Here is a 27,920-nt window from a genome sequence, read left to right as displayed (position 1 = left end):
AGGATTGGCTGGCCTTGTTGTTTCTGAATGTGAACATGTGCAGTTTAAATCGCCATTCATGATGATATGTTTCTCCTGATGGCGTTCACACCCTTCTTCCAACAGGTTGTCTACAGCAGATAGGTATTGGTCGGTTGCGATCTCCATTGGATTCCAATAGGTATTGACTATGAGCATGGTGTCCCTTCCTCTCTCAACATTTGTTGCTTTATGATTTAGCAACAGGATTATCGAGGCTTGCAGCAAAGATGAGTGTTGGATTTGAGTTCGGAGTTCAAAGCCACTTCCTGAGCAAATTGCTGTCAAAAGTCCCACCTTAGGGTGGCCTGCCGTACCCTTTTGTGCTGGTGTGAATGTCATTACATAGCTGTCCAAATAAGGCTTGGACATCAGCCATGTCTCCTGCAGGCATAGAATGTCAAATTTTCCCAAGTTCCCCTCGCTAACATCTGTCAAGTGGCTGAACCCTCTAGTATTCCATGAGCCCATAGTTATGTGGTTTCTCTCCTCTGGTATTTGAACCTTTGTTGCGTTTGTCAGGCCATCCTCAACTTTTCGAATAGCTGGTTGCTAGATCTCCTGTTTTTTGCTAGGGCTTCAGGAATCCATATCCACTTCTGCTGCGCTCCTTTCGTTCTTCCTGACTCCATCCCAATCGCCAAACCCAATTGTTTCTGTGATAAGGGGCTTTGGTCAATTGTAATCCTTATTTTTTTTCCTGGTCCTTGTGGCCACCTTTCAAGATTTCTTAGGCATTCAGTTTGCTTCTCCTTGTTGATAGATGGGGATCTAGTGTTGTCTCTCCTATCCATATGTGCTTTTATTTTTTCCTGTTGGCGTTGATCTTTTGATCGTAGATGCTACATTTGAAATATATTAATCAACTGTCAGATGAAAGAATTGCTGTGCGTAGAGAACACTTATCAATATTTAAATAATACATAAATATCTAAGTGTATTAATAATAGGAGTATTTAAATAATTTACAAATATATTCAATTTGTTTCCATATTTATTTTATTCATTTTCCAAAATGTCACATAAATCGCGGATTCAACATCAAGTTTCAATAACAGGGACCAGGGCAAAGTATTTGCATTGTTTAGGTCTTTCAACAATTCCACAGTTTCGAGTGAAACCGTGACCTCCATAACCAAATGATGCCTAAGACAAATTAACCGCTCCCCACCCCTTTCGGGACAGCGCTAAGTGTCCATCTCCTTATTGGATGCTGAGGTGTGTCTGGTTTCCTCAGTTACGAACGTTCGGTCCAAACTTAACCCAGACCTTGGAAGATCAATACCTCTTGGGCATATACACAGAGGTAAAGGGGAGACACTTTTTCTGTAGGCCACTGTCCATCTTGTTAACCATGTGTGTCATGAGCTCCATTTCACAAATGGATTTACTTTCATTTCTCATTCTCGTTTTGTTGGAGCAGGTTCACTTTTCCATGCCCTGGTCAAAATAACCATGGCTGCTAGCAGTAGGTTGTACACAGGGAGCTACATCCTCACCAACAATATGGGATATAATTATAATTAGGCTACATCTTGGCCAGCCTGACTGGGGGAAATTGACAACTGTGCAGCAGTTTGAAAGTGTGGTGCTTATATTGAGGTGCCACTGATGTTCCCTTGACTGGCCTACACACTCTGGACCACAACTCATCATCAAGTTATATCCCCAGGTCAACCCCCCGCAACCTCCCCCCCCACTGGTTTCTTATGTGTAGTGGCTCTGGTGGCTCTGTTGTGATAATTTCCTGGTAGAGCCTGGAGATCAGGCCCTTCCCAGAGCCTCTACTAATGAGGGTTTTCTCCAATTGGGTAAGATACCTGGCTAGGTTATTGCCCAAACACTTATTTGTCATTTACCTCTCCATTTGTAAGTATAAAAACACTGAGAGGGAGCCCACCTTTAGAAGCTCTTACAATTGCTGTAAGGAGCGAAACTCCAGGTCTTCCCATAACTGGCCTGTCCTTTCTAGGCCACATATTCAATTTTTCATTAAATCTGTTCATGTTACTTAGTGAATTAGCATAACATATTACATTTGATGCACATAACAGGTATAATTCCACCAAGACATACACGATCATTTATCAGAACATTGCCATTTGGATGAATGAGATGGAAACCAATCACAACAAACAACTTAAAGTGTTTAGGGGAAACAATTTCAGCAATGTCAGAATTGCCAAGTGGTCTGACAATTAGGTCATACAGAGTAAATTGTGCTTTACATCATTTTACAAGGTTAAACAAACTTTGCCGAAAACGCTAAAAACAAAACTACAATTCAAAATAGATGGTGTGAAATCTGCGTTGAGAGCTTTACAGGACCAACAGAAATTATGTGTTAGGAGAAAATCTGGAAACACAGTTTAAAATAAAGAACATGGTTTGAGTTAAATTAGTAGAATTAGAAGTTTTGAAAGACTGTAACCAGATTTGTTCCCCCAATCTCATTGATGAATGAGTGGTCAAATATTTTTCCCCAGATTTTAATGCCAGGTGAGTCGTTTACAGAAATGACATAATTACTAATAATTATCTCATAAAATGTAGCAGCTTTTGTTGTGTCATTGTTAAGATATTGAGATACAACATTGGAGGAGCAGTTTGTTTACGTTCTGGTAAAGCCTAAGTTATAGCATTTTTAACTTCCCTGTATATGTCAAATCTAAATCATCCAATTTAAAGAGTTTATGAAAAGGGATCTGCATATTCCAATACAGGACATGATGTAAGCAAGAGATGCCTTTGTTATGTCATCTATGGATTAACTCAAAACTTGTTTTAGTGGGTATTTATACAAAACTAATTTACGCAACAAAGGATTTATGAAAGGACACAGTCAGGAAATTTGATTCTACTCAATTATTTGGGTAAGTCCAAGTCTCTTTTAAAGCAATTGTCACATTTTTGTTCCAGAGAAATGTAGATCGTGTAGCAAGTTTTTTAAAGAAGGTTTTAGGGAAAGACATTGAAATCATAAAGTGTACAGTATTGTAGGTGTAATGTTTATTTTAATTGAATCCAGCTAACCCCAACAAGTAAGATAGAGGGGAGACCATTTTGCTGTCATTTTATCAATTGTATATACTACTCCTTCCACAGTGAGTTTTAAGGTAGAATCAATTTCCCCTGTAAAAGTAATGCCACGGTATTTGATGTCTTTAGAACACCAAGTCATTCCATAATTGTCCAAATTAAGTTTGTAACCAAAACATAAGAGAAATTCCTTTTGGTGTCTAGCAGGTTTGGAATAGAGGTAAAGGGTTTGGCCAGGTAATGTAAAATATCCTCTGCATATGGGGACAGCTTTACATTTGTCGAATTTAATTGGATACCGGTTATTTTATCATGTATTCTAGTATCTTCTAATAGTGGTTCTATAGTTAAGACAAATAATAGTGGGGACAGGGGAAACACCTGATGTTTTCATACCCACATTCACAGCACCTGCAGAAATTAGCAGATTAGATTAGCCAGGGCAAGCCATCCATTCCCTGGTAAAGGAGGAATACATAAAGACAGGAAACAGGAAAGGGAAGTCCTAGTTGTATGGATGGGGTCACAGGAGATGAAGCTGGAGCAAGAGACCAGCAGGAGGAAGAAAGCAGTGGTCGAGTGTTCAAGGCATGAGCTGGGGGTTTGGTAAGTGCAATGGTACTGTAAAGTGAATGGTACTGTAAGGTGAGGTGAGTATGGGGTCTGTGTAACAAGTGAGTAGAAGTTGGTATAGAGTAGTGAGAGGAGGGGTAGTGGAGAAGTAGTTGCGAGAGATGAGATGATAGTGAGAGGAGAGGAATGGTAGTAGTGGGAGCAGAGGATCAGTAATTTGTATTTGTATTTGTTTTATTTGTATAGCGCAGCCACCGGGCGCATGTCTTCAACATTAATTACAAAATGTACACAAATGACACATAATCAGCCTAGTTGTTACAATCATGGCGGAATTACCGTTAACGTTACAAAACATCAAGTGCGATGGCACAGTATCGTGCACGGCAATAAATAATCCCAGAGGTCATACTTAGGGTTGAGTTATGCACGATTTATTCGTGTGAGGTAGCTAACCAGATCTTGGCTTTGTGTTTGAATAAGTTAAATGATGTTATATTTCTGATGGCGAGTGGCAAAGTGTTCCAGAGTTTAGCCGCTTGGATTGGGAAGCTGACACCACCGGCTGTTTGAAGCTTAAATCTGGGAATCGTGAGACCTTGAGTTTCGGCAGATCTTAGAGACCGCGTAGGAATGTACTGGGTGAAGCGGGAAGCTAGATAGATAGGGGCATGGTTGTTTATGCATTTGTAAGTGAGGGCCAATGCTTTCAGGGAAATCCTTTGGGAGACTGAGAGCCAGTGAAGGTTCTTCCTAGTTTCTGAGATGTGGGCTGATCTGGGGTTGTTAAGGGCTGCTCTGATGGCACTGTTTTGGGTAATCTGGAGTCTGTTGAGGTTACGTTGATTGGTGCCCTGGTATATAGCATTACAATAGTCCAGTTTGGACATAACCAGTGTCCTGGCCAGGGTGATGCAATTTTGTGTGGTGAGGAATGGTCAGCAGGCTGTGATCAGCTTGCAGGTGTAGGCTGAGGCAGTTATGACTGCATTGGTTTGTCGGGCAAGGGAGAGTGTGGAGTCGAGGTAGATTCCTAATGTTTTGGTATCTTTAGATACTTTGATGGAGTTGTCGTCAATACTGAAAGAGCTGAACAAAGGGTTCAATTCGTTGAGTCTCTGTTGTGTACCCAAGATGAGGAGCTCTGTTTTAGCATTAAGGCACAACTCGTGTTGGGCCATCCAAGCTTGGATGACTTGGTAAATGTCATTCAGAGCTTTAGAATCAACAATGTAGTCACCAGTAATGGGGATGAGTATCTGGGTGTCATCCGCATAATTAGTGTAGGTGACGCCCAGATAGTCAAGCACATCAAACAGAGGTTTGATGAATACATTGTAAAGTGTGGGGGAGACACAGGACCCCCTGAGGGACTCCGCAGTGGACAGAGGCAGGATCTGCAGAGGAGGTAAGTGAAAATACTCTCATATACCTATTGTCCAGGAATGACCTAATCCAGTTTGTGGCATTGTCAGAAAAGTAGACAGCGGATTTCAGATGCGGACAGAGAATTTGGTGATTGACCAGATCGAAGGCTGCGGATAAGTCCAATAAGAGTAGGAGGGCTCGTTTGCAATTGTCTTTTAGATCCTCAACTTGAGTTTTAAGGTCTAAGAGAGCGGTTTCTGTCCCGTGCTTTAGTCTAAAACCAGATTGTCTTGTACCAAGGAGGTTGTTGGTTTCCAAATAGTTCTGTATGCTGCTCTGTCTAATATTTTTAGAAGGAAAGGGACGGTAGTGATGGGTCTGTAGTTTGTAGGTATCTCCGGGTCTAAAGTTGTTTTTTTTAAAAAGAGGGATAACTCAGGCATCCTTCAGGTTGGTAGGTACCATTCCAGATTGGAACAATGAGTTGATAAAGGTCGTTATAAAGGGCGCCAGGTCATGTCCCGATTCCTTGATGATAGGTGCCGGACAGGAGTCACCTTGGCAGTTGGATGGTTTTAGGTTACAGATAATATGTTCCACCTCAGAGATGGTGAGTGGGGTGAAGCTGAAAGGGGTGTGAGAAAAGGGGGCCGTAGAGGGGGTCACTAGTTTGGATAAGGGGGAGGTAGAGAGGGTGATTTGTTTGGCAGTGATTTTGGATTGTAAGGTGGTTATTTTGTTGAGGAGAGCGCTTTGGATGTTGTTGCACCACGTACTGTCCTTACTGCAGGTGTCAGGTGCAGGGGAAGGGGATTCTAATTCTTTGAGAATTGTGGATAACTCCTTCGTGTTGGATTTAGCTTGGGACATCCGCAGATTGTAGGTCTCTATTTTGGCTAGCAAGATCGCTTCTTTATAATTAAGGGAGGTGATAAAAAGGCGATCTTTGTTGGATTCGCAAGGACAGCTTTTCCAAAGAGCTTCAGCCTTGCGATTCTCTTTACGCAGGGCTCTAAGCTGTTGGGTGAACCAGGAGTTCAGATGGGTTTGTTGTTTGGCTTTCTGAAGTTTAAGCGGAGCTATAGTATCGATAGCTCTGAGCAGTGTTTGGTTGAAGGTGTCTACTAGGACAGTGGGGTCTTTGTGCCGAGATGCACAGTTGTTGAGGATGGGGAGGATGAGAGGGAATAGTTTGTCCCTGGTAATGTCTTTTTTGTTCCTAGTAGGAATAGCAGGGGCAATGGTGCGTTTGGCGTGGGGGTTGGTGGCTGGTAAGTGGAAGATAATGATGTGATGGTCTGACCAAGCACAGGCGTGGTTAGAACTTATCGAGATGCTGCAATTGAGATCAGTGATCCAGTCAAGCGTTCTGCCCTTGTTGTGGGTAGGTTCAGGAATGCGCTGCTGGAAGCCTAAGTTGGCAAGGGTAGTAGCGACCTTGGTGGCCATGTGGTCCTAAATGTCAGATAGGCCAAGGTTAAAGTCACCTAGTAGCATCACTTGAGAGTTGGGCTTGGTGTTGTCAGTCAGGATGGAAGTGATGTTGTCTGTGAAGGAGCCAAGTGGTTCTGGAGGTCTGTAAATGAGCTGTATAGTTGCAGTGTTAGTCGGGGAGAGGGTAAGTTTCACCGATAACGATTCGGCAGAGCTAAATTGGGTGTTAGGGATGGTTCACATAGTGATGTTGTCTCTGTGTATAAATGCGACACCACCTCCTTTGGATGAGGTGGTCTGTCAGCCAATTCTGTTGATGGAGTAACCATTCGGGATGGCGAGGGCGAGGAGTGGGCCGGAGGCTGCATGAAGCCAGGTTTCAGTAATAGCAATGAAGTCGAGGTTATGGACGGTAATTAAGTCAGTAATATCCAGAGCATGGGCCGTGATGGATCTGGCATTGATGAGGGCACCCTTAAGTTCGTTAATAGGAGTGGGCAGGTGGGTTGTCTTCTGTGTGGTGGGTTGTATGGTGTCGGTGCAGCTGCGCTGGGTACATGGGGCACGGGGCAGTCTGGATCTGCATCTGAGATTCCTCGACTGGATAGAGCATGGTTGATTGGGTGTAGGTTTAGTAGCAAAATGTTGAAGCCACAAGGCAGGGTCATTGAGGTATGAGTTGACTGAGAAGTTAGTGATGTGCGTCAGGGTGCAGGGGTATGTGGAGGGGTAGTGATGATTGGTCCTGGCAGTGCTAGAAGAGAGGATGCAGTGAGTGACAGTTAGATACACTAGAGTGGCCAAGTAAGTGATGTGAGGACAGGCAGGTGGCAGCAACCACATGACGTAATCTAGTTGTCCAAACTGTCTGAGCGGTGTGGTGTGACTGTACTGACAGGTAAGCGGTGTAAATTGTGTACAGGTTTACTGTCAATTAGTCAAGAGGTACTAGCTTAAGTACGACTGGCAGGTAAGTACATGTGCCAAGATAATCAATTGCTCAGTAACAGTAGGTAGATTCGATTAGGCTAGGATTGTGCAAAATATGCAGGTTCAAGTATACAGGATGTGCATAACAGTTGGCAAATTCGATTTGGCTGGAATTGTGCAAAATAGGCAGGTGCAAGTATACAAGATGTGCATAACAGTTGGCAAATTTGATTTGTGCAAAAGTAGGCAGGTTCAATTAGGGTTGTGCAAGATACCCAAGCTCAATAGTGGTATGGGGTGTGTAATTGGAGAAGTACCTATTGCTGATGCTCGATAGTAATAGTGAGAGAAGAGGAGTTGCAGTTGTGAGAGTAGAGGAGCAGTAGTCATAGAAAGAGAAGGAGGAGTAAAAGGAGAAAGGTAATGGTTGGAGGGAGTTTGGGCATAGTGAGAGGCAAGAGGAAGGAGGAAATAAGTTATATCCAAGGGTTGAAGTAGGAAGCCGAGTGAAACACTGGAGGCACAGAAGGTTGGAGGGGAGAGAAAGCAGCAGGCAAACAGGGCAAGGTGCGACTGAGACTGACTGGCCTAGATGTTTCCAAAAGAGCGAGTGCAAGGACTTGCTCCACAACACCCGATAGAATACTAAGCAGTGCTAGATTAAGGACAACTATAAAGTACCCGATGTAGTCAGTGAGCTTGCATTTAGGAAAAACAACTGTAGTGCAAAATCAAAAATGTAGACAGTAGGGGCTACCATTCTCTAGCATTAATCACAGGTCATTAATGCCTGAGCTTCAGAGGGAATACCAAAAAGAGAATGAGAGAGAGAGTGGTATGGACCTACCGCTTAAAAAAAAAAAAACTTATTTCAAACACTGTCCTGGAGTTAACAGGCTGTGGGCCTCTCACCATTCATAGCCTATAGGAATATAGTCGGTAGCGTGTTAGCACCGGTGCGTTTGTGAGTCTGGTTTTTGCTGGTTCGCATAAATTGTGCACATAGGCGTGCAGAGGGAAAAGGGTTGCTCGCACTGGAAACCAAGTCCTGCAAATGCATCTCACAGGTACCAACACCCTATTTTTGGGAAAGGAAGCATTTGGGATATTAACATGTCCACTAGTATAGGACTCCAGGAAAAATTGTGCAAGCGTATGACCACGATACCGACTCAGAATATCACGTCATACCAGACACATGGAGATAGAGTCCCGCTATCAGTCCTTGGAATCATGGAAATAGACCTCTACCAAACACTGTATTGATTAACGTTTGGAAAGCTTTATGCCCAAACAAGAACTTACTCTGTATGAACAAGCTATGGAATATGTTTTGCCAGTCATTGATGAGACTCCCATAATGCATAGCATTGAAATGCTTTTGGAAAACTCCATGTATGAGCAAACAAAATCTATTCTGCATGTGCAATTAACTGAACATACTATACCAAATATTGATGAGACCCGCCCTGCATAAAGTCCAGCCTGAAATTCCTTTGCAAAGTCCTATGCATGAGCAAATAAAAATCACTCAGAATACGTAATACATGGAATATATTATAATAGCTACAATATTTACAGACTTAATCACACAGAAATTAATCTCATGATACTAACGCCAACATCAGTGACCCCATCCAGGACCCACACCTCAGTATCTCCCTGCTGAGCACACGTTGGCTTGTCCAACATGGAGTTGAGATTGCAGACCATCTCACCATATTTAACTTGGACATGCGTGGAGTAACGGAAGCATGGCTTCATGAGGCAGCCAAGATGGCAGCCTTACAAACTCTCCCTCCCAGGTATAAGATGTTTAGATCTGATCGCCTGGGACATAGAGAAAGAGGGATGGCCCTCAGTGTTAAGATCCCTGAACCTTGAGGGTTGTGAAAGCCTGTTAGTAAAAATGAAAGTCAACTCAAACATATCCTTGTGTATCCTTTCTCTGTATAAACTACCTAAACATCTGCCACAGTCTGAAGAGCAGCTTCTCGCCCTTCTCAATAACATAACTAAACCCCAATCTCCAGGGATTGTTTTAGGGGACTTTAACCTTTGGGCAGAGGACAAACAGGATATGAAAGCCATATCCCTACTCTCAGCACTTGGTGCCATTGGCTACACCCAATTAGTCAAGAACAGACCCACAGAGATGGCTATACCCTAGATTGGGTACTGATGCATAATCTCCAAAGACTGCAAGTCTTATCCTTGGCCTCAAGCCCAGCAGCCACATCTCTCCAGCCCTATAATTGCTCCAAAGGCTCCCGGTTGCTGCAAGGATCAGGCTCAAGACCATCTACATCGTCCACAAGGCTTTCTTGGGCCTGGGACCCACCTACATCCAACTCTCTCTCCCTAAATACCTCTCTGCTAGAGCCCTTTGGTCTTCTAGCTCCAGCTCTCTGCTGATCAGACGCTTTTCCAAGCAGAGAGTGGGGGGTAGATCTCTCTCTTCTGCAGGAGCCTGCCTCTTGTACGGCCTCCCTGCCCCTCTCAGACTTGAGCCGGATCTCCTTAAGTTCCGTAAGCTTCTCAAGACCCTCATTTTCTCTTTGTCCTTCCCTCTCCTTCTCCCCTGCTAATATCCCCCTCTGCTGAATTGACTGGCTGCCTTGTTCCTTCGGATTTATATGGGTACCAGGCCCTCCTCGCCCAGTCTCCCCCAGCACTTTGGGATCGCCTGTCCCCCCTCTTACCTGCACTTGCCCTATAGGGCTCCCTCCCCCTGAACTAGCCTGGCTGGGCTTGCACCCCTATTGAGCCCATTTAGTCCCGTCCTTGCACTTAGCATGTGGACTTTCATTCCCCTGCACTCTCTGCATTCCCCTGGCGCTTGGCCTCCCCTTAGCACTTGGCCTCCCCTTAGCACTCGCCTAGCACAGGGGCCTTATTCCCCCCACACCCCCAGTACTGCGCTCTCCAACCTGACCTGTACTTCCTTTCCCTCCTTAGCATTAGCGCATGCCACTATGACCCACACTTACCCTCCTCTCCATTCCCCTGCACTTCTTTTACTGCACTTCTGCAATCTGAATGACAAGACCTAGTAGCACCAGTTTGCCATTCTTCATCCCTGTTCCACCCCCCATCTTTTGTCTTGTTGCGCCTTGAAACACCTTTTACTGTAGAGGTTCATTATAAATACCCAATAATAAAAAAATACAAAATGAAGTGCATCCATCTCAACACTGTTATGCCCATTGTCAGATCATTCAACGGTCAATACCACAGTATTCTTACCTACTGTGCAACCTAGGCTGGACAAATAGCCAATAACTGTAAAAAAGTGCTGAAAACGTAAAAATGTCACGGCTAATAATTCTCAGCAACTCTGCCCACCAAACTAGACTTGCTGGAACCCTTTGACAACACCACAGACCTTGTATCCCATCTCTCACATGCCAGCTCCTCAACTATCGAGACTTTGGCACTGGAAAAAAAGCAGGAAGATCAAACCAGAGAAGATAAAGAAGTCCTGTATTGATGACTGCATCATTAAGGCCAGAAAGGAGCTTTAGAGCAGTAGTGGCATAATACTCCTTGCCCCATACCCTAAGCAAGTACAAGGAAACTTTGCAAACATTCAAACACGCCATCACAGAGACAAAAACCAAGAACTACAATATGAGAATTAATAATGCAAGATGCAGCTCTAGCAAGCTCTTTAAAATTCTCAAGAAGTTTGTGGGTAAAATCCCTGCATTCCCTCCTACCATTAGGGACATCAAAAAGTGATTACTGATCGGAAACATATCCTCAAAAGTTTCTAATGTGGACATGGAAGCATCATATATCCCTCTCACCTTCACCTTCAACATATCATCACCCAAGTTTCAATTTCAATAGTGCATAAAGCTGAAATTCTTGCCATAGTTACTCCAACTAAAACCAACCTCATGCCTGGGTGACATTTGTCCAGCTAACATCTATAAAGGGTCTTTAGATGTGCTTGTCACATGGATCAACAAGATGGTGAACATTTCCTTCAGGGATGGTATAGTTCCATCATCTTTGAAGGAAGCATGGATTACGCCATTATTAAAGAAGAGTTCTCTGAATCCCTCACTGACCAAAAACTACCATCAATAACAAATGTACCGTACCTTCTTAAAATCCTAGACAGAGTTGCATACTTACAGCTCCAAGAATTCAGTGGCTATCGGGAATGCTCAGGCACTCCCCACTATTACCATCTGTGGCGTGCCACAAGGATCATGCCCATCACCCACCTTGTTCAATATTTATATCAGGCCCCTACTTGACCTCTTTGATAGCCTGGCTGTACAATATACAAACTATGTGGATGACACCCAGGTTCTCCTTGAGTGGTCAGGTAATTAAGCAGAAGACTCCAAGTCCCTGAGCGAGGTGTACACAGCAATCCAATCCTGAATAGCATTAAAACTCCCTTGCCCTTAACACCTAAAAGACTGAGTGCTCATCGTTGCCTCTGGACCTCAGTTAAAGAAACTAGACCTTCTGTATACATGTTTTACCATCATGGGTAGTAAGATCTTTGTGGCTGGATGTGTGAAGACTTTGGGGGTGTATCTGGACGCTGTGTTATCTATGAAGCGGCAGGTCTCTCACAGTCGATCCTCTTTTGAATATGTCACCATGTTACTGCACCAGATAAGGCCTTATTTGTCTTTCAGTAACACATCATTACTCGTCACTGCCCAGGTGAATACCAGGCTCAACTACTGTAATAGTCTTCTTTTTGGCACCTCATTAGCCAATCTACACTCCCTCCAAACCACTAAAAATGGTGCAGTGAGAGCAACCTTTGGCTTATCAAAACGGGACCACGTGACCTCATCTAGAAGGGCCCTACCTACATTGGCTTCCTGTCAAACATAGGATCATTCATAAAATGTTGTCACTAACATAAATGCTGGACTGCTATTGCTCCCCAACACCTGACTGATCGCTTGATTGTCAATCAGCCTAAGCATAAGCTGCGCTCTAGGGACAATCAAACTGGTGCAACCATGTTTTAAACTCATGAAATATGGCGGAGCAAGCTTCAACGCCCAAGCACCCAGGGAATGGAATACCCTCTCGCTCTCTTTGAGGGCCTCCCTGTCCCTGGTAGAATTCAAGAGATCCTAAAACTTGCTGTTCAACTTAAGACCGGTCTGAAGAGCCATCTCCCCTCTCTCCTGTCCTCTCTTGCCTGACTGTTAGGCTTCTTTCTTCTACTTGTTAAGTGTTTGCCCTGAAGCCCATGGCCATGCACCACATAATACAAACATCAGTCCAACCCTTTGTTTGGCAGAAATGTAATAAAAACCCTTGGACGGTCCATAAATCTCGGCGTGGTTTTTGGTGGCTGCATGTCACAATGGAAAAATGGGAAAGATACACTGAGAGGAAGGGATGCAGCGGGTGAAGAACAGTTTGTGATAGCATGGTGCATGTCAGTGCTATTAGGTGCACCATGGTTCTGTGAGAGCGAGGAGGCGGATATGTCCTAAAGTGTTGTGATAATTGGGTTGCGTTTCCAAGACAGATTTTATGAATTTTAAGTCAGTACACATAGTTATATTGGATGCATGAGTGGCTCTAGAAAGTGCTTGGAAGTTTGGTGACTTATTTGCTAATGCATCTCCATATATTGTGGCAAGGTCAAGAGTTTATTCCATATGATGTCATGCAAGACTTTATTTTAGTTCATGGTGAGACAAGTTGATGCCTTATTTGGCTGTCAAATCATGGTAATGTGTAGCAATCTACAAGGATATACTATAGAGTGAGCTCCCTATGCAGGATGTGTTCACTAGACTGTGTGACAAACAAGGCAAAGTAGAGAAAGATGGGCCAGATTTCGGACTTTCTGTAGCAGTGACAGTCTGGTACTCTTCTGTTATGTCGCCATCTGGCTGGGACGCTTTGTTGCTTCTAGAGTGCTGCTACCATAAAGGAACGTCACAGGACTGAAGGGCAGGAAAGGAAACTGTTTGGTTGGAGGGCAGCAACATGATCCCCAGTGCACCCCAAGATCTGGGCTGAGGGTCCCCCACAGCTGTCCAACTAGGCAAAATGGAAAGAATGGGTGTGAAACAGGAGTGAGTACGCTATACAATGCGCTAAACGGCACATGAAATGGTGATCTGCACTGCTTGTACACCTAGAAACCATTTTAGTCACGATATTTGGAAGAGGTTGGGAGAGGTTGTATGTCAGACATGTGAATTTGCAATGTTCTTAATTCCCTGCAAAATGAGCAAATCTTTTCCTTTGTTTCGTTTCCCCTTTATGCTGCTTTATAAAGATAATATACTGCACCAGATCCCCACTGCAGTGGTCTCATCGCACTTAGACATGTCCCTTTGTGCAAAATGTTAGAAGGACCTGAGCATTGTTTTGGCTCTGCAGCATGGACGTCATTTGAGGGTCGCATTTGCGACCCCTGAGGTCTCCCTTGCTACCCCTAAAAAAACACAAAAAAGAAACTTATTTTATTGATTGTTTTTTCAATGTAAGCTCTTGAGCTGTGGCCAGCACCATGTGGCTCTTTGTTTCTGGAGTGGCTGGCATTCTTGTTCAGGCCTCTTAAATAAAAACAGGGGGTTCCACAAGTGTAACATTTTGAGCGGCGACCCTAAATAAGAAAGAATAGGAATCACACAAAATGTGCCTTTCTGGAATTCTATTCAATAATTGCTACACTCATTAAAGATTTATTTTAGGCACACTTCAGGGGGTGAGTCGCTGATTTAGTCTGCTCTTAAACACCTCAACTTAGCCTTTCATCTTTCTGAGGTCGATAAATGACTGCCCCTTTTGGGGTGGTGCCAAGCCCGATTTGCATATGGTCTTTCCCCTTCTGTAATGGCTTGGCAGGCGAACAACGATGGTCTGGAGGGTTGCCCCGAAAAATGCCAGTGGTTAAGATTCAGTCTAAACCTTCCAGCCATCACCTCTTTGTTTTTGCTTTGTCACCCCGAGTGGGACGGGTATGCCCAGACGTGGGTCCCGTGCCTGCTGGGCCTAGAGACCCAAGCTACTCCTCACTGATGAGCCCCAACAAGGGAGAAACATTTTTGGGGATGCTTGTGGTCTCGTGCAAAAGGGATGTGACCTAGCAGTTCGGGCTGGACTGCCCCTTTTGGGGTGGGGCCAAGCCTGATTTGCATATGGTCTTTCCCCTTCTGTAATGGCTTGGCAGGCCAAGAATGATGGTCTGGAGGGTTGCCCCGAGCAATGCCAGTGGTTAAGATTCAGTCTAAACCTTCCAGCCATCACCTCTTTGTTTTTGCTTTTTTTCGATAAATGAGTACCAACACAGGTTGGGTGATATTGCATGTATATTTGTTCTATATAAAGCGCTTAAACGTAAGTGCTATACAATTACACATCATTTGGCCTTGCACGTCTGCTTGCATTCACAGTAATTTGGTAATATGGGACTATACACATTGAAATTAAAGATACATATGATGATCCATTCTTGTATGAAATGTATATCACATTATAGTGATATTGTATTCATATTTTTCGTAGTGTACTTAGGAACATTGCTATGTGATGCCACTCCCCGTTTAGTCAAGGGGTGAAAGGTTGTGTTCCATTGCTTCCTGTGATGTCACTTCGGGGTCGGGTTAAATGACATCACTTCCTGTGAAGTTATTAGCCCGTCAAGTGGCACAGCGAGTAGAGCGCTTGCTTTGAAATCTGTGCAGAGCTTGCATCCGTAGGTTCGAATCCCGGCGGGGCCAATCTCAGCCTGGCGGGGCCAATCTCAGCCTTTCCTCCTTCCGAGGTCGATAAATGAGCACCACACACCGTGGGCAATAATAAGCAGCGCTCCGATACCTGAGGGTTCGTAGCACTATATAAATGCCAAATTATTATTATTTATTATTAAGGGTTGTGTGATGTCACTTCCGCTACCCCTGGCATTTTGGTGAAATGACGTCCCTGCTCTGCAGTGATCAAAATTTTAGTAGATTAATGCCTTTGTCTTCTCGTGTTCACATTCACAAGCCATACTGGCTTGTCTCCATCTCAAGCTCCCACTGTAGATTCATCAGCAACTCCATTTGTGTCCAGGGGAATGGGTGACAACACTAGATGAGCATTCTCCTCCTCTGCACGGCAGGCACCTATCAAGACTCAGGGGAGGCATTGCCCTGCCCAAATATTGTTGACATAGCAAATGCAGAATCCTATTCTCATTGTTATTCAGAGCAGGGGTAAGTACATATGTGATGTCTAACAAAACCAGATCCACCAAAAAAGGGATTTGCATGGTGCAACCATATATGCAAATATAATAACTTTAGAGAGATTAAACCCAAATCAAACCGTCAATCAAAAAATATTGTGTTGCACCTTTGCACAAACTTTAAAATGATCAGAATATATTTTCAACTCTTACCGCACATGAAGCATTGTGCAGAACGCTAAGTTGTCGGAGAATAGGAGAGCCAATGAGAAAGCACTTTCCTCCAACAGGACCAGCCTGGGATAAAAACGTTACAAAACATTAAATGGTGGTTAGCAAGATCAAAACTTAGTTTAACAGACCGCCTCGCATACAACATGTTTGCTTATATGAGCATATATGAGTGAAAAGACCAAATGCCTATTAAATTCTACCAAGTGAGTCGCCGCAATATTTTATATTATGCAAGTAATGCGCTAGATGATTAGGGATACGGAGGTACAATGAATGCTGTTAATTATCATTGTCCTACGATGAACATGAACTTTCTGAGTTATAGTCTAACCTACATTACTTAGTTGTCAAGGCATTTGCATCCCTCTCCGATTCATCATACTGCAGGGCAGAGCAGGCATACCTGGTCCTAACAGAGCAATCAAAATACTACGCATATTCCTATATAAACTGAACAAATTATTGACTGTATAACTTGCTTTCCTCAGTTGATAGACATTGGGAACTGTGCATTTCCATGCCACTGACAAGTGGACCTACAAACGTCCACAACATTCTTTGTAATGCTAACCTGTATTCTGGAACAGGAGAGGAACAAAGAAGATATACTTTCAGAGCAATGACATTAAAGTGTCTATATTGGAAAAACACGTTTGGGTGTAATACACACATTACAAATGCATCATTTAATGAGACACACTCAAAATTGAAACACATTTATTTATTTTCTTTCATTTGCAATTCCCCATTAAAGACTAAAGAACTATGGCTGCAAAAGTGAACCAAAGTACCAAATGGCAATTCAAGGGCTGTTTCAGAATGTATCCACGAAAGTCTTGGGTTGGCTTTAAGTCTATACTTACCTGGTTTATACCTTCTGTGACAACGTCCCGTGTCTTAGGCTGGAGGATAGCAATGGGGAGACTATAGGACCAGGGGCCACAACGCGCTCTTTGAAGTAGGCCTTGGTCGAGGTAAATGGAGGCTCCCCAATCCATCCAAAGCCTTCTTTGTTTGAGCCACCAGTGACTCTAGAGCTCAGGGGTAAGAAAGCCCCTTGTGCATATCATAGAGGAATTACTGCTCTTATTACGAAGAAAGATTCTTGTACAAGGCAGATGGAACCTGCTATAAAAACTGAAGGATTGTCTCTGAAGTGAAGGGCAAGAATTGTTTTATAGGAAGCACATGACAATGGGTGTTTTTCGTGCACACCCGCACAAAGAAAACTGGACTGTCTCGGTTTGAGTGCACGAAATGCAAGGAATCCCTTGTTTACCCACAGCACCCAAGGAGTGGCCACTACAATGAAAAAGACAATTCAAGATGGGAGACTGAGTAGCATTGATCTTTGATCAAATTACACAAACCAAAATACCAAGTAATAGCAGCTGGGAAGTTTATAGTTCCATTGCGAGCACTCCAACCACAGCGCCTGCTCAACACTTTGTGGGCGAAAAGATAAACCAAATAAAGAAATTAGTAAATAAATACTTGAGGTCAAATGTAGGTCATGCCCCCAGTGAGACAGCATTAAGTGACCCCTTATTGATATTGGTTTCCTTTTAGCGGACATTGTGATACTTGCATGTTTTAGTTAAGTTGGCTTAGAGATTGCTTTTTTTCTAATGGACGCTCAAGCATGCGTATAAAGGAAGGCTGGAAAAGTGCTGGCTTGCAGAAACTCCAGCCAAGGACAATTAGACTCATGGACTGCATAAACTGGTTAGGTCCAGTTTGGACAAGGGATTGCTCACAGCATGCAAATGATGACACAATGGGAGGGGTGCAAACGTCCTTCAGTGGGATGCATTCAAGGACTCATGTGAAACAGTAACTGGAACTTGATATGAATGGAGGACTAAACATGAAAGGATGCACTGTGTTTGCGGGAGGCGGCATATACCTGCTGAAAGGAATAGTGATGGTTTCTATAATGTTATTAGGTTTCGGCAATTAGTGACAGATTATTGGTGAGCGATCTGTAGAGCGGTTCGGGTTAGAGCAGTCAGTTCCTGATAGACCTAGGCTGCTGGTTTTCCGGTCTTGCAAGACAACAATAAAATTGTCTCTGTTTGTTATCACCCAGAAGTGAGCCTTGTTTTTCTGACATCATTTTCACTAGTGAAATCAGTTAAGCAAACTGGAGCCCTACTGGTAATCCTGCATGATTATAAAAAGGTGAGGGTGAGATAGTTGCTCGTTCGTTTGGACCTCACTTGCCTGGACACTGCATCTCGGCTGAGAAGTTGTCTTGAGGATCTGGGAGCGTGGATGGTGCTGAACTCACTCAAATTGAATGGGAACAAGACAGAGGTCCTGGTTGTGGCACCACCTGCCCCCTTTCCTTTTGGACACCTGACTTTTGGCCCACTTCTCTTGGCCCGTTTCCTCTTCCATCCACTACTGTGAAAAATCTAGGGTTAAGCTATCCTCTTCTCTATCTATGGCCGATCTGGTTGCGGCTGTTAACAAATCTGGCCATTTCAAGCGTTGTGTGCTGAGGAAGGTTCTTCCTTTCATTCCTAACCAATTTCATACCCCTGTGGTCGCTGCACTGGTTCCCAGCGCAGTCGACTAGTGCAATTCACTCTATTTTGGCCAACCTGTCTATCTCATAAATAGACTCCAACTGCTCCAAAATGCCGCTTCTAGAGCAGTTCTTTGTCCTCCCACATGGGCTCACATGTCCCCTGTGCTTAGACAATTGCATTGGCTTCTGGTGGCGAAGCGGATTTTCTTCAAGTCACTTTGCATTGTTCACCGCACCTTTTATAAACTGGGAGCAGAATATCTCCAGGAAACACTTTCTTAATACTTTCCCTCGCACGCTCTCAGGTCTCAGTCTGCTCTCCTGTTTTGGTTCCTCGGGTCAGGCTGTCTCAGATAGGAGGTTTTGCCTTCTCTGTGGTGGCGGCAAGATCCTAGAAATAAACTTCTACTTACTCTGCAAGCCATTGTTGACCATCTTTCTTTTCGACGCTCGCTGAAAACATTGCTCTTTTAGGTACTCTGTATCTGTTGCTGATCCTCTCTTGCCCTTAGCGACAAGATGCCCTTGGATGATTGTGCACTGTATAAATAAATGTAACATAACGTAACAGAGAGAGAAAGGTTTGGGTGTCAGGAGTTAAGCATGAGGTGAAGGAGAGTGCATGGCAGAGTGGCAGGGAGAAATGGTGCAAAGAGGATGACATGGAGGTTGTAGGGGTTGACGGGGAGAGAATGGGAGGAGACCAGGGAGAGAAGCGGTAGTGGAGATGGAAGAAGTGAAGAGAAGGAGAAAGTAGGGGGAGAATATCTGAGATAGGAGCAAAAGTGGAGGGGGAAGATGAGCAATATGGAGCAGAGGAGAAGCAGGGGGAGTGAGAGGAGGTGAAGACAAGCAAGGAGGAAGGGATAAGGAGGTGGGTCCCAAAGAGTGGGCCAGCAATAGGGGAGACTAGTTAGGACTCGAGCTCCTAAAAGGACTCAAAATTCGGTGGAGGGGCAGTAACCAGGGAGGTTTTAAAGAGTGTGAAGCTTGCCTCATATTTAGATGACACATGGGATTGATGGTGCCTGGTTCTGCTGGTGATAAAATTCAAAACCCAGACAACATTTACAAATGTCAAGCAGGCTACCTCAACAGGCAATAAACTAAACCCCAAACTGTGCGACTTTAAATGCTAGAATGGCTAAGTATAAGGGAGAGAGGGAAGGAATGAGTATCAAAGTCCTGTAGAGAAGCCAGATCAGTATATGTTTTTGTTGAAACCCTCACTAAGTGAACTCAGTTACACCTAATCTATTTTTTCTGTTTGTTATATTTAAAACATTAGAATCATAGAACTTGGCTTTGAGTCATCTGCTGAATGTGTGGCTTCGACACCTCTTCAGTCACCAACTTCACATTACCAAATGCCACTGTCCTCTTAGTTCCTCTTGTCAATCACCAATCATGAAGCCAAGTGGAGTCCACAGAGGGCGCTACTCATGAGTATTGCTCAACAGGTGGTTTATTGGGGACTTTACAAAAAGATTGAGCAACTGAAACATAGGATCTGGCTAGAAAACAACAAGGAAAAGAAATTAGTCCTGATTCGGATAATGTGTGCCAAAGAAAGGTCTCTAGAGGTCTCTTCCCACAGAGGGTCTGAACATGTGGACAAAGTCCAGATTTCCTAGTGTGTATCCTTCTCCAGGTGGAAACAACACTCTCATTGACGTTCCAGCTGTTGCCTCAGTAAGGTGAAGTAGGCTGAAGGGGTTTTCAGGTGCAGGCCTAGGTGCTACAGTGCATCACTGTCCAGGTGTCTTATCCTACTTCCCAAGACTGGCATGTTTTCCTCCTTTGCTGAACAGCTGCTCACTCATGCGTGGGGACCTGCCTCTAGGCTTTAGCGCTGAACCACTAGCCGTATGTTGTCTTACCTCTTTGTGGTTCCAGCATGCGCTTGTTCCTCCTCCCGATCCTCGGCTATGGGGTACCTCCACCCCTATCTATGAGGTACCTCCACCCCTAGCAGCATTCATCTTCTCCCTTACAACCCAATTCTCCCGATACCTCCTTGACCTGTTCTTGTTCCAGTACCCTGTGACATGCTGTGCCACCCCGCCATCCCACGCACTCTTCCTTACCTGGAGGACGCTAAACATCCTGGCGTCTTTATCCCAGGTGGTTCTGGAGGCAGGCGCTCCTGGACTGGTGGGTAATGCGATCATTCCCTGATCATGGATAGGTCGCTGGACGCGCCCATTGTGATGCTGGAAATGCATTGGAGGGACAGGGCCTCTGTATCCTTGTCCTTTACTGTTTTTCATCATGTGTTCTGTCGTGTTTTCTGCACAGGAGTTCATGTGGGACTCCTGGCGGTGCAGCTCTCTTTTGGTTTGGTGTACAGACCCATGGGATACCCTTATGGAACCCATAGGTGGGGGGGTGCAGTCCTGTGCCTGTAGTGTATGTTTTTGGGCACCTGTGTGTGACCCACAGAGCAGGGTATGGGCTGGTGGCAGCTCCATGCTGAATTTGACAGGTGCTCTGAGTATCCTCCATTTTGGGATACCCAGGCCCTGCCATTGGAATTAGTTGATTCCTGATAGGAAACAAGATGGCCCCTGCGGCCTCTTGCTTTCTATTGCCGGTTACCTTGTTTTCCCAAAGTCCTGGGAAGCCCTGACTCTGTCCCTTCCCCTTGACTGGCTGTTGGGTGGAAGTTCCATATATGGTGTTGTTGTGAGGTCCAGGCCAGACTGGCTGGAGCCTTCCCAGTGACTGTATGTTGTGGGTACACCCTGTGGGTGGGACCTGGGTGAATGGAGTGTGTGACGTGACGAATATGCACTTCTTGTTGTGGATGTCTAGTTTCTGGTGTGTGACACAATGCCTGAGACAGCCCTGCCCGAAACTGGTATGAATGCAGTGTGGAGTGTTGAATGGCTGGGTACTTGTCCCAATACACATAAATTGTTGTGAGCGTCTGGAGCGAAGTGAATGGCCTGAATGAACTATGCACCTGATTGGCTGCCTGCCTGCATGAATGCCCTTCTGACCGATTGGTTGCCTGAGTGTGACCCAGAAGAATGAATGGGAGATCAACTAGTATATCTGGGGGCCTCTCACTGCTAGAATTCATGTTCAGAAGCTGAAGAGAAACTGGAGTTGAAACGGAAGCTTAACCTTGAAGCCCTGCTGGAAGAGAAGTCTGGCTGCTGCTCTAATTCATCTATCTGAAAGCTGCTGTGTCTCCAAGGTCTGACCAAGAGAGGACCTGGTTAGGCGCCCTCTTCCCAAGCTCCGAGGGACCAGCGTGCACTGCTAATCTTTGCCAGCACTCCCTGGTAGACAGACCTACGAAAGGCTGCCGACCAGAGACGAGGACCGCCGCGGAATCACAAGGAGAAGCGCCCGGACACTGTTGTCCATCACCATCGACGACTGCCGTCGCCGACCGGAGCCGCCATGCTCCCTTTGCCTAATTAACATTTGATCCAAGGACGCTCTCTCCTGCACAGTCAACCGCTTTGTCCCGCCGCAGAAAGCCGAAGCCGCCAATGCGCCGAGGAGCATCCGCCGGTAGGTTTCCCACCACCTAAAGACCACAGAGACGCCGACAACTCGACGCCATTGCTGGGCCACAGTTCTTCACAATCTCTTTGCGGTCCTGAACTATCGTCACCAAGGTGCCCCGCACGCCTCTTCCTTGCAGGATGTCAATGCTCCGTCGTCGACGAGCACCGCTAGGAATGAAGCTGCCACCTCACTGTCGTCATTCAACCCTTTTCCTAGTGGGATCTCGATGATCGTGGCTCCTGCCTTAAAGGGAGCCAACTCAAGAAGGATCCTTCAATGCCCCGACGTCGAACTCTGCTATTCCAGGTACATTGGGGTTGTAGAACTATTTTAGAAGGAAATAAGACTCTTGTGAACAATATATGGACTGGGCTTGTACAATATATCTTTATTCACAGGTTGCCCAGGTGGGGGGGATCTCCACGCAGAATTGTGCCTAGTTGGTAGGGGCCAGTATTCTGCCAATTGTTCTAACCAACTGCTTCCCTTCTATTTCTCTTAATGGTTTTCTTTATTGAGTGATCTGTGTGACATTTGACCAGAGTATAGTTGATGCACTTTAATGAGATCTGATGATAATTGTGGTACCACTTAGAACTATATATATTTGCCATTATAGATTAACTAAGCACAAAGTGAGTTATTGTGATTGTATAAACTTTGAACTTAATTATATAAAGACTGTGATTTAACTAATACAGTGTGTGGACATTCCTTTGTGGGGGGTTGGGGACTACACTGTACAAGAACCAGCCTGCATCACCTCCTGAGAAGCTAGGCCTTGATTGCTCGTCCATTGCAACCGTAATAGAGAATCTTGGATGGGGTCCTCTGTGCCTCTCCTCTACCATATAGAGAGCAGAAGTACAGACCCCCCCCTCCAGTCTTTACACCCATTCTGCACGGGTTGGCGCCATGACAAATTCTGTACGTATGCGCGTGGGGCTGGCTCCTGGTTTCTGCGCATGTGCACTGTGGTGGGCAACTCTGGTTGCTAAGGCAACCTTTCCCGTGTCCCCAGCCTCGCTCCCAACAGCAGCCACTATATATTCTACCTGGGGAGTACAGCGGGTGCTCCTCCCTGGCAAAGACAGCAGATCTCCATCGTGACCCAAGTATGGAAAGGCTAGACTAACATCTCCTAAAACGGAACAAAAAATTCTGTGTTTTGAATCGGAAAGAAAACCCCCATATCAGAATCTTGCTGGTATCACCACAAACCCATTTGACCGCTACCCACGTAATATTGCAGCATTGAACTTGTGAACTACTGCATCCCCAATGCGTAGCGATGTAACACAGACCAAGATGTATTCCTAAAAGCGACTTGAAACATCAACCAGCTACTTTGGAGCAATAAGACAAAAGCCTTGGCATTAAAAGAACACACTGCCAGAATAACTCTGGCAGAGAGAAAGACGACGTCACACCGGTAGTTCTTAATGCGGCAGATTCGTAGTCCTTGCTCCTGACTGTTTGTCCATGGCCTTTCTTGGCCACTGTGGTATTGTCGTTCTTCTGATTCTGGGTCTTGCCTTCCCCTTAGATTCTGCCCTCGCCAGCACTAGCCTCTTTCCTTCTTTGTTGCCCTCTGGTCTCCTTCCCGTCTGTGCCCTGGGTCCTTGTCCCTCTTCGGTCTGTCCCTGCTCCCTCCTACTAGCCTCCTGAAAACCTTTGTTGGCCTGGTTTCTTCCGGTCTACACCCCCTTCTGTGAGCCTGCCTAGATCTTTACCTTCTAAAGGACTGTCCTGCCTGCCTGGTGTCCAGCACATTTTAGCTTCCCTGCCAGTGCTTGCACTGTTCCCTCATCATGCTAATGCAGGCAAGTAGGATGCAGGGATTGGGCCTGACAGCAACCTGTCTCACTTTGGGGGAGGTGTCAGGTAGGCTCTCTGCCTCACAGGTGCATCCAACCAGACACCAGCTAAAGTGGATCCGGCATCTGCGAAAAACCTGAAGGTTTCCAGGGATCTGTCATCGAGGTGGCCAAGACACGGCCATCGCTTTTGGATCCAGTTCCTGGGGGTGGACCAGTGTGGGAGGGTCACCTGGATGAGGGGTATTCGGGGCATTGAAGTGGGCCACCGGACAGCGAGACACAGTGTCCCCTTCCCTGTAACACCTTTTCCCCATCCTACCAGGTGGGATACTTAGGAGCTCAATCCACCCGCCCCCTATTCCAGCATGAACACAGAGAAAACGGACTAAAGCCTGAGCCGTATATTGACATTTGCCAATACAATGGTCAGGCAATTACTGATCATTACACACACCTGAATTCTCTTTATCTCCCTATTGTACTCTATGAAGTGAAGGCAAGTGAAGCCCCTAAAAGAAAAGACACACAAAGCAAGTCAACCAAACAAAGGGGGAACATTGATTGACAAGAAAGCATAGCCCAAATAAGAAATACTTTTTTATTGAGATCCAAAAGACATTTCAGTTTGGAGAAAAGGATAAGCCAGAGTATTACAAATTATCCCTAGGAACTAATTCCGAAAGAATAGGGGAAACTCAAGGATATTATGAAAGAGTTCAGACGATGGCTAGACACTATTTAAGAATAGACTTCTAACAAGATCCCTACAGTAGAGGGAACACAAGTTAGGAAATGACCAACAGGAGAAGGGAGACATTCTCCTAGCCTCATTTTTTATTGGAATAGTGGTAGAGTCAGTTAGCTTTGGTTTTTGGACAGCAGACTTACTCTTTTCTTTTGTGTGCCATCCTGACAAGCACGTTTGTTGTTTATATAGGCAGGGAATGCCCCATAGCGATATGGAGAGATCAGTCTTTTTCTTATCTTTTACTAAATAACAAAGTGAAATGACAACAGAGAGTGTGTCCTCCTTCTGACCCTCCAGAAGATGCAGAGAGAATAGAGCAGGATGGAGGAGGCAGAGAAGTGGAAAGACCTGAGAGAGCAGAAGGAAGCAAAGGTGCAGAAAGAACTCAGGTGGCAGGAGTTGAGAGTAAGGGTGTGTCCTACTTGGTGCCCCACCAGCGTTATGTACCTGGAATTCGTTGAACGCTCTAGCCATGGTATCAACAGTAAGACAGACAAGTGACCACAGTTAAAGGGTGTTTATTGGACGTCAACGAGGGTATGATAAACACCTAACTAATCCTAAATCTAGAGATGGTAGCAAGATACGACCATCAAATAATAATAGCGCAGTCCTAGTTCTGTCTTGTCAAAAACAAAAATAGGGCCTACACTAATAAACCTATTGTCAATCCTTACCTCTAAATACAATTAGTGTGGGGGTAGTGTTTATGAAAAAGAAAGAAGTGTTCACAAAAATATGTCAGGATGTGTAGGCCGTTGACCTCCCTTCCCCATGTTTTCAGCACGGGACAAGGCGGTTCACTGGAGCGTAGCACAATCACTGGCTTCTTTAGCACAAGGATACAGTTCAATCAGGGCCTTCTGTGCTCAAGTCTCTTTGTCTATCAAAGTCTCTTCATGCAGAGGGCCTTATACGACAAAACAAACAAAAAGTAATTTTCCTCTTACAAGTTCACAATTCAGGTGATTCACTATTCACCCTGGATTCCCCTCAGCTGGGCTCAGATCCTCTTTCACAATGTTCATAGGATATTCTCTCTCGGGTCACTCACGGTTCACCCCGGATCCTCCTCTGCCAGGTTCAGATCCCTTCTGATAGGCCCTGAAGACCCTCGCGCATGGAAACAAGGCACAATCACCACACATAAACTGATACGACAGACACGAGGTTCAATTCCAAAAATCTAGGGTTTATTGCAAAGCAAATCATCTCTGTCGGCCGACTGGATCTCACGTCTCACAACGTGTGTCACCCAGAACTCGTAAGACGCAAGAGTGTGAGCATTCTACAACAGTATCATTTATACAAAAGGACAATCATACAATCTGTTTGTGACACATCAAAACCACCCATAATGTATCTTCTTGAGCTAGGGTTCGGTGATTGACAATTATGACGAATATGACACCTTATGAGACGTTTCTTTGTTAAACTATATTACTTGCTTTAGCAACAGTTGCAATTTGCAATAAGCAGACAGGATTCTTTGTTACAGAGAACATAATGCACTTGTTTAGTGAGCAAACTGTGTTCGTTGGAGAGACACATTCCTAGTTTCTATTGGTGAACTAGGGGTCAGCCTGATCTAAGAAGGCCCAAAAGGGGGGCCGTTAGGAGAGTATAATTCATGCCTTTAACGGCCTGTTTCTACAGCTTCAGCGAGACCAGCTGGCACCTGGCTTGGTGATTAAATGCCTCTCTGCTTGCCTTCAAGGACTTGTGTGGGAGGAAAACAATGTATTTCAGTATTGCTTGGCATTTCTGTCTGGGCCGGTCTCTTCAAAATGTAACTTGTGGCCTTGCTTTGTGTAAGAGCAGAACGAAATGAAATGCATTTGAACAGAAAGGCAAGAGAAAGCAAATGGCAGATCTTGCGGGCACAAAATGGACACTCTATGGTTATACTGACGATTCTGTATTTGGCGATGCTGGGCATATGATGCGATTGGTTTTCGGCCAACATAATATAACATCTATGCTATGGTAGGGTATTTTCTAGACTCACACTTCTACACAACTAGTCTCCCTCAGCCGGGCTCGGACCAATGTCAATTTTACATCAAGTATTGAAGACCTTCGAACGTGCACAGGGTTTGGCTTGACCTGTTGCCGGACCACTTCAATTTCACAATTCCCTTTCTTTTAGTGTTCGCACCCTTTCGGTTGGATACCTAACAAAATACTTTCGAATGAGCATCCATATGATGCCGGACCACTTTGTCTACGGTACTGTATTTTTGCTTCAAAGTGAATTCACTCATCTGCTGTCTTAATAATCTTCTTCATGCAATGTTGCCACTTGCAACCTTGCTTTCCACACACCGCGGTATGGTATCAGTCCCCAACTCACCAGCTGTGCGAACTTCACTGGGGATGCTTTGTTGTAGGAGCCAAGGACAGTACCACAGCGGCAAACGCTTCTCCTCGCCTTGACTATCAACGCAGGAGAGCCCCGGGTACCTCCAGCACACAATGCAGGATTTCTTAGCTTTAATTCCAGGTCTTACATTCCCCACTTTTGTTGGCTCATGAAAGATGCGGTTTATCAGTGAAAAGGTCAAGGGTATTTCCCTCCTTGCAATCCTCTTCAGTCTTGCTGTCCTCAGCCTTGTATTAAACTGCCATCTTGTAACTGCTGCTTGATCATGTACTTTGCCTTGCTCAGAGTGTGCTTTTGTGCTCCACATTTTATCTGCGTGGGGAATTGTGATGGAAGTCAGGTGTGTGTAATGATCAGTAATTTCCCTCACAGTGAGTTTTCCGTGAGAAAGTGTTTGTGTCGGAAAAGAGGGAGGGGGGGCTGAAACCCTACAAATCCTACCGTTTAGGATGGGGTAAAGGTGTTACAGGGAAGGCGATACTGCGTCTCGCCGTCTGGTGTCCCACTTCCACTCCACGAATATCCCCCATCCGGGTGATTCTCCTGCACTCGTCCACTCCCAGGAACTGGATCCAAAAATGATGGCTGTGTCCTGGCCACCTAGATGACAGATCCCCAGGGACTAGCGGGTGAGACACCTTCAGGTTTCTCTGAGGTTTTATGCTGCATTGGGGGCTGGGCTTGCGTGCGTATACCGCTCTCTGCCTCGGCTCTCCTCAGCTTTTCATCCTCTTTCAGCTTCTTCACCACAGTTATATGGATGTGTCTCTTTAAAGAACCAGATTCTCTTTCTTGTTGGTTACTATGTATATTGCCTTCAGCCGCACCTTTGGCTTCTCTATTACTGTTAACCTGCGAGCATTTCCATGTATGCCATAATGGGGAATGAGTTGGGAGAGTTCCTCACAGGAACAGGAGTGCTTCTCCCCAAAAGGGGAGTCTCTCCTGGTGTGCTCCCACTTACCTCGACCCATAAGAATGGTGGTGTGGAGGAAGCTTACCTCCCTAGCCTCACAGGGTTTTTTTGCACTGAACCGTGCATGGACAATAACATGCCCAATTCAGTGCGGGGAAAAGGTATTCTTTTTTGCTTTTTTGCCACAGCTGGGCTCGCGATGGACTGGAGAGAGCCACGTATGATG

At 45.1% G+C, this 27,920-nt stretch overlaps 1 protein-coding gene across 1 annotated transcript in view; it reads right to left on the bottom strand.

Moving 5' to 3' along the window:
• Nucleotides 1-27,920, bottom strand: part of PKD1L1 (polycystin 1 like 1, transient receptor potential channel interacting) — a 2,330,280-nt gene that overhangs the window by 475,311 nt on the left and 1,827,049 nt on the right. The window contains exon 45 of the mRNA XM_069613333.1: nt 15,752-15,835. Within this exon, the coding sequence (XP_069469434.1) occupies nt 15,752-15,835 (84 nt within the window). The remainder of the gene's footprint in view (nt 1-15,751; nt 15,836-27,920) is intronic.

The sequence above is a fragment of the Ambystoma mexicanum genome, chromosome 5p (assembly GCF_040938575.1).
Source record: "Ambystoma mexicanum isolate Mex_15411 chromosome 5p, UKY_AmexF1_1, whole genome shotgun sequence".
NCBI lineage: Eukaryota > Metazoa > Chordata > Amphibia > Caudata > Ambystomatidae > Ambystoma > Ambystoma mexicanum.
Note: the sequence above shows the minus strand (reverse complement) of the source record. Positions and strands in the feature narration are given on the sequence as shown.